At 41.3% G+C, this 7,937-nt stretch overlaps 1 protein-coding gene across 1 annotated transcript; it reads left to right on the top strand.

The window, feature by feature from the left end:
* Positions 1 to 4,503: 4,503 nt before the first annotated feature.
* Positions 4,504 to 6,081, top strand: LOC114536618 (uncharacterized protein K02A2.6-like). The gene has a single exon (XM_028557973.1). It carries the CDS (start codon positions 4,519 to 4,521, stop codon positions 6,079 to 6,081), a length of 1,563 nt encoding a protein of 520 aa, XP_028413774.1. The 5' UTR covers positions 4,504 to 4,518.
* Positions 6,082 to 7,937: the final 1,856 nt, after the last annotated feature.

Genomic DNA, 7,937 nt, shown 5'->3' with positions numbered 1-7,937 from the left:
TTAATAGGGAAACTTATTGCTTATATCTAAGCATTTTTCCTGCTGGATTGCACTATCGATATCTCCAGAGTCTGAAAAACAAAGCCCTTCAATGAGGGGGGGGGGGACTTCAGTGGTGATTAGCCAATCTAGATGCTTGGAATGGTAGGGCCATTCTAATTCCCCCCACCCAATTTGGAGCCGTGTGCAATGGATTAAGCATTGGGGACTTTGCATGGCAAAACAGAACGGTTATGCCACATCAATTGTCTAAAACTGTTGGCAGGGGCCTTTGCTCTCAAAAGTTTTACGAAAAACATGTTATATCTACATGTCCGTTTCGTTAACAAACTTGAGGGGACCCACTCCAATTCTATCCAAACTAGTGGCTCAATTATGTAATTGGGCACTGGAGAAGGGCATGATTCTGAATGCCGAACATTTACCAGGGATATGGAACACACAGGCCGATAAGGAATCCAGGTATTACCACGATTCCAGCGACTGGAAAATCAATCCCGAGATTTTCTGTGCTCTAATAAAAATTCGGGGTCCTTGTCAGATAGTTTTGTTTGCGAATCGCCTAAACACAAAGCTTCCAAACTTTTTTAGAAACCGAAACCCCAGAGTCTAGCATCAGATACTTTTCGACAGACATGGTCCCCAGGGAGACATTATGCATTCCCACCCTTTCGCCTCATTATGAAACCTAATTTTAGTAATTTAGCCAAAGTTCAGGAGGAGGGGGAGGGGACTGCTGGTAATTACTTCAGTTTGGCCGACACAGGCCTGGTACCCAGCAATTCGGAATTCGGGACATGTTGATATCTGCACCAGTTCTCCTCCCTCAATTTCCCAACCTTCTCAGAAGCCCTCGGGGGGAACAACACCCTCTAATGATGAACAAGACTCTGGCAGCATGGCTTGAACCAGCAGTCAATCTCGGCAAAAGGAATTTCAGAGAGGGCTGTCAAACTCTGGCTGGTATACGGAACGAAAAATTAATTCACTTCGCACCTCTTTGGGAAATATAATTGAGTTGTTGTCTGATTTTTTGACATTGGATTACAATACAGAATGCAATACAACATTCCAGGTTTAACTAAAACTTCTTCGGACATACGTTCGGTTTTCTTTGCAATCTATCCCCTTCACAATGCAATCCAATTTTCCAATCTTACCACCGTCTTTTCAAGCCGGTTAAATATTGCTCTATTGCACGATGGTTAAAAACCCTTATTGGGGATGCGGGAATAGACACGGAGATATTTAAGGCTCATTCAACATGGTCTGTCTCAACTACTACGGCCCGAAAACAGGGTGTTTGTATAGCGGATATTCAACGCATGGCAGACTGGTCTACATCTTCCTCAACTTCTAAACGATTTAACTATAAACCAGTGTTTGCAACCACTTTTGGTCATGCAGTCTTGTCCCAAAAACAGAGTTGAGGAGTCTTGTAGGCTTTAAACAAGCATTGTTATATCGAAGCTTCTGTGTTTGAAATATATATTTGAAGATTTCAATGGCGCGAAGCGCCTGAAGCAAAGTCGAAATTATATGAGAACACAGAAGTCGGACATAACAATTTCTCCTAGCTCTTCCCTTATGTTTGAGTAGAATTACAGTTATTTGTTTCAACCTTATCGGTAATGTCATCGATCTTTTTAGGCTAGATGGCAGATGCTCTCGCTCTTTGATGGGTTGGTTTCTGAATGTTCACGCTTAGTATAGGCTGTTTCTGTACACCGTTGCATCGTGTAATGTTGTACATGTTCCTGTTTTTGTTGTTATTGATGCTTTGGGATGAAATTGTTTATCGTATTGGCCTTCCTTTTTCGAACTCACGAACACCGCATGAGATGGGGGAACTGCATGGGGCATATTACCTTATATGCATGGTTATTAATTTTGCGAGTTTGATGAGGTATGAAGCATTGTTATATCTCACTTTTGAGTTCCCATATTGTAGAATCGGGATACTTGATTAGATTTATTTGTATTAGATTAAAGTCACGTGACAACTTATCACGAGGCTGTCGTTTGAAGTGTGTTCTTTCGTTTTGTATCGTTTGTGTATTTTGTATTAAAGCGATTGTAGAAAAGCTAAAGATTTGTGTGAGTTATTACATATCAGCGAAGGGGACATTACATTGGCGACGAGGATGGAAGTTCGTCTAACATTATAGCCGTGAATTTGGCAAGATTACCAATCGGGAGTGTAGTATTTAGCGAAAATATTTGAAATGTCTGTCGCGGACGAAGATGGCGCAGGACAAAACGGCAATCCGGCAGGCGCTCAAGCAAGTTTATTGACAAGCGACGTCAAAGGGCTTCCTTGCTTTAACCCCAGGGAAGACCCAACGAATTTGGCTGTGAGATGGAAGCGCTGGAAGCGGTCATTTAATGTGTTTTTAACGGCAAAGGGAGTAATAAATGACAAACAGAAAGTGGCATTACTTCTGCATACGGGGGGGTTGCAGTTGCAAGAACTATATTTTACGTTAGTAAACGAAGACGAAGAGAAAGAGTTTAAGGATTGCGTCAAGTCTTGGATGAGTATTTCGTCCCTAAAGTGAATCTACCGTTTGAGAGACACCAGTTTCGTCAAATGAGTCAGATGAACGGCGAGAAAGTGGATCATTTTGTTTCTCGTCTTAGGCAAAAAGCTACTACGTGCGAATTTCAGAACGTGGAAGAAGCAATTCGAGACCAACTAATTGAGAAATGTGGCGACTCAAAGCTTAGACGGAAGTTTCTTGAACGCGTTAATGCAACACTCAAGGATTTACAAGATATTGCGCGGGCATATGAGGCGGTAGAAGAGCAGTTGAAATCAATGGAAGGTTCGAATACAGTAAACGTTGTGAGTCATAAATCGCGTTGGAGCGGACGAAAAGAGAAAAAGGTCAACACAGATCAGAAAGAGCGCAGATACTCAGCCAAGGGGACTGGGCACGACAACAAGGATAACGTACGACGATGTTACAACTGTAATAAAACTGGGCACTTTGCTCGAGACGCAAATTGTCCAGCAAAGTCCAAGAGCTGCAATAAATGCGGAATCATAGGTCACTTCTCAGCTTGCTGCAAAAAAGCAGGGGAGAAGCACAACAAGGAGAAAGAAAAAAAGAGGAGAAAAGAGCATATAAAGTCTCTGAGAAGAAGGAAAAACACCAACAAGAGATGACTATGCCTTTGTTATTGGTGGGCATGGACAAAAAGATATGGGTCAGGTGGATCTAATTAGGAGGAGTGAAACTAGAAAGTATTTTAATTGACTCAGGTGCAACATGTAATGTAATTGATTGTGAACTCTGGAACTATCTTAAAAGAAAACATGTTAGGTGCGAGTCAAGGGTATCAGACAAGAAACTGTTTGCGTATGGACAGAAAGAGCCAATCGACGTTGTAGGGACATTTACAGCAGAGATTGTGTGCGAGGCAAACAGTGAAAGATGTGTAGACGATTTCACTGTGATTAAAGAGAACGGAAGGCCTATATTGGGGAAGAAAACAGCCGAACAATTGAAAGTACTCAGGGTTGGACCTGAAGAAATAATAAGAACTGTTAACACGGTCACACAAGAGGGAAGTGATTCAGATATTCGTGAGGAGTTTGCTGATATTTTTACTGGAGTCGGACTACTTAAGGATTACAAGCTGAAACTGCATATCGATGAGGATGTTATACCAGTTGCTCAGCCGGTGCGTAGACTGCCATTCGGTCTAAGAGACAAAGTAGACGATAAGTTAGACGAGTTACTCGACATGGTATTATCGAAGAATTGCCAGAAGCAACGCCTACAAGGTGGGTTTCACCATTAGTGGTTGTTCCAAAAGCAGATGGAAAGGATATTCGAGTTTGTATCGATATGAGAAGGGCAAACGAGGCGATTGTAAGGGAAAGACATCCTATTCCGACCATAGAAGAAGTTTTGTATGATTTAAATGGAGCAACGGTATTTAGTAAGATAGACCTCAAATGGGGTTTCATCAAGTGGAACTCACAGAGGATTCAAGGGACATTACGACGTTCGTGACACACCGGGGGTTATATAGATATCGTCGACTGATGTTCGGAATTACTTCAGCTCCAGAGAAGTACCAGAAAATAATCTCAGATGTTTTGGCAGGGTGCAATGGGGTGGCAAATATTGCGGATGATCTTATTGTTTACGGGGCTGATTTATCCGAGCATGATGAGAATCTTTATAAAGTACTAACACGTCTGCGAGAGAAAGGTCTTACCGTAAATGGGGACAAATGTCAGTTTAGACTTCCGGCCTTGACCTTTTTTGGCCACAAGCTCAGTGCCAAAGGGGTGGCACCAAGTGAAGAGAAAGTTGCTGCTGTAGTCAACGCTAGACCACCACAAAATGTTTCGGAAGTTAGGTCGTTCGTACAGTTAGTACAGTATTCGGCAAAGTTTATCCCGGACTTTGCGCAGATTGCAGAGCCGTTGCGTCGTGTACTAAGAAAGGGACAGTCGTTCGTTTGGGGTCAGAGCAACAGCAGGCGTTTGAGAAGCTGAAATGGATGATGACTAGGGCTGAAGCCCTGGCTTATTTTAGAAACGACTGCAAAACGAGAATCGTCGCGGATGCAGGGCCGGAGGGAATTGGAGCTGTGTTGCTACAACTGCAAGGAGACCAGTGGAGAGCGGTGTCGTATGCCTCCAGGAACCTCTCGGACGTAGAGCGGCGATACGCCCAAACAGAGAAGGAAGCACTTGCACTCGTGTGGGCTTGCGAGCGGTTTAATATATATGTGTATGGTCGTGAATTCGAACTGGAAACTGACCATAAGCCACTAGAGTGTATTTTCAACAAGACATCGAAACCCTCAGCAAGGATCGAAAGATGGGTATTACGGCTTCAGTGCCACAACTTCAAGGTCGTTTACCGGCCTGGAAAGACGAACATTGCCGATGCTTTGTCTAGAATGAACCAGAAGAGTCCAAAAGACCACAGCAGCGAGAAAGAGGACGTCATCCGTTTCGTTGCCATACAAGCGACACCCGTGGCCTTAACGACTAAAGAAATAGAGAGAGCGTCAGAAATCGACGCTGAATTACAAAGTGTGCGATACTATATCGAATCGGGAGATTGGACTAAATGTAAACTGTCGGCATATGCGTGTGTAAAGAATGAGCTCTGCATGATTGGTAGACTTGTTTTACGGGGGAATCGAATCGTTATTCCTCAGATGTTGCGAAGAAAGGTTTTGGAAGCGGCACATGAAGGCCATCAAGGAATTGTAAAGACGAAAAGCAGATTAAGAACGAAAGTATGGTGGCCCAAGATGGACATAGATGCTGAACGAGTGTGTAAATCGTGTCATGGATGTCAAGTAGTCAGCCAGTATAATGTACCGGAACCCATGAAACGGACCGAGATGCCTACAGGCCCATGGCAAGATGTCGCAGTAGACTTGATGGGGCCAATGCCAACCGGAGAATACTTGCTGGTAGTCGTGGATTACTATAGTCGATACTACGAAGTTTCCATTATGCACTCAACAACTTCAGAAAAGATTATCAAAGCGCTAAACGAAATTTTTGCTAGATTTGGTTTTCCTTACTCGTTGAAATCAGACAACGGGAGACAGTTTGTTAGTGAGGAGTTCAAGAGGTTTTTACAACAAGTGAATATTGAACACAGAACGTCACCACCACTTTGGCCACAAGCTAACGGTGAAGTGGAGCGCCAAAATCGCACTCTTCTCAAGGCACTAAAAGTGGCCCAAGTTGAAGGCAAGGATTGGAGAAAGGAGTTACCACAATTCCTTCTTGCGTATAGAACAACACCGCAAGTCACAACTGGAAAAACACCAGCGTTCCTTATGTTCAAACGTGAACTGAGAAGTAAACTTCCAGAACTTAGGGGAGATATAGACGACTTTGATGAGAACATAAGGGATCGCGATTGGCGAAACAAGCTAGTACAAAAAGCTAATGCAGATGAAAAAAGGAGGGCAAATGATAGCACTATTCTACCAGGAGACCAAGTACTACTACGGAACACTAAAACGTCAGGGAAGTTAGCTGCCAACTACGAAAGGAGCCGTATACGGTGGTCACGAAGGAGGGGAACGAAGTGATGGTAGAGGCGGACGATGGCTCGATCTTTAGGAGAGACAGTTCATTTGTAAAACCATATAATAATCCAGTGGAGACAGCTACGGAAAGCGAGTCCCAACAACAGCCGCAACCGGATAGCGAAACGGTTATCACCAATAGACTTAAGCGGGAGATTAGATTACCCGAGCGATTCAATGATTTTATCATGGACAAACCAAAGTGATACAAATATATTACGAAACAGTATGAACACGATAGTTCGTGTAGTTGAAGTTATGATTGGTTGTTCGAACACTAAATTGACTGGAAAGGAAGGGATGTAGAATCGGGATACTTGATTAGATTTATTTGTATTAGATTAAAGTCACGTGACAACTTATCACGAGGCTGTCGTTTGAAGTGTGTTCTTTCGTTTTGTATCGTTTGTGTATTTTGTATTAAAGCGATTGTAGAAAAGCTAAAGATTTGTGTGAGTTATTACATATCAGCGAAGGGGACATTACACATATAATTTCGACTTTACTTTAGGCGCTTCGCGCCCTTGCAAAATCTTCAATTTGGCAGCAATTATGCGTCCGTCACATTGGAAAATACAAGTCACCTGACGAGATATGTTGTCCTTCAATATCACCAACTACAACCTTTCCGTTGCTTCAAAGCCCTTGCTTAATTGGTATTTTGTCAATGCTTCAATTTAAATAGGCATGCGCAAAAAGCCTCTCTTCGCCGTTCCAACCACATTTAAGGACCTTCTTAAAGGGTTAGTATAGTTTTTTATAGTTAATTTGATTAAAAAATTCCGTAATCGTTCGCCCGGTTTCACAGGATAAATTTGCAGTAAATTTGCCCTATGCAGCAAAGTTGAGAAGTATTTGGTGCTTTATTTGCTTTAGTAAAATTATTATGCGAATGTATATGCCAATTTATTGCCAATTTGGTGGAGATATATACTAATATGAGAAATGCTTAATGCCTCGTTGCCGCCTTTTGTTAGGTTTATCTTCGATAACATACGCCTTAATATACTTATTGTTCATACAAAAATTAAAAAAATATAAAAGCCTATAGATAGCTTAGTAAAACCTCTTATTTGAGCATATCTTTTATTTTATCCAGTCAGTCAGGTTATACAAAGTGCTATCCGTGCTAGCCGGCTTGCTCTTATTGATATTCAAAACGACAATCCAGGCACATTTAGCTATATTGCAGAATTGTACAATGATATAAGTAATAATTAGAACAAACCGTTCGAAAAGGCGTTATTCTAATAATAATCGAGACATGATGATAATCCGGCGTACATTTAAATATGTTTTTAAAATCTTGTCGTTGAACTATTTTTATTGATATATAAATATTTATCCATGTGGACTAACTAATTTTCGTTTGCTAAATCACGAAAAGCGATTTTTAAGAATTTTTTATAAGACAAACTTGATAAATTTGTTCAAAATTTGCAGGTATAAGCAAATGCGTTGCAAATTTTAAGAAAATTTTGCACACGGGCAAATTTGTGGCAAAAGCGCTTCCAATTTATTGGGTTGCAAAGATAAATACGCAATGGTTGTAAATTCCAAATACGCAATTTGCACAAAATATGCATCTAGTGCAAATTTTGTGCAAATCTAACTTTTCGTGAGAATAAAGGGACTGATATACGCCAATGATGAAAAAAACCAATGTTAAAAAAAAATCGTATCTCACTGGGTAAATTAACTTCATGCAATTTGATTGGACGTACGTTTTTTTAACGTGTGAAAAATTGTCGTAGGTCATTAATTTTTGGCGTCAATTTGTTTACATTTATTTCAAGACGAGGTCGAAATATGTAGAAGTGAGATTCAAAACATAAATTTCATTTCGCACAATCCCATTG

This window comes from Dendronephthya gigantea, unplaced genomic scaffold, assembly GCF_004324835.1.
Source record: "Dendronephthya gigantea isolate DGI-Jeju-01 unplaced genomic scaffold, DenGig_1.0 000141F, whole genome shotgun sequence".
Lineage (NCBI taxonomy): Eukaryota > Metazoa > Cnidaria > Anthozoa > Malacalcyonacea > Nephtheidae > Dendronephthya > Dendronephthya gigantea.
This window is presented reverse-complemented; position numbering and strand designations above follow the sequence as displayed.

Coding starts and splice junctions, on each gene's coding strand:
- LOC114536618 (XM_028557973.1), top strand. CDS start 4,519: ATGATGACTAGGGCTGAAGCCCTGGCTTATTTTAGAAACGACTGCAAA.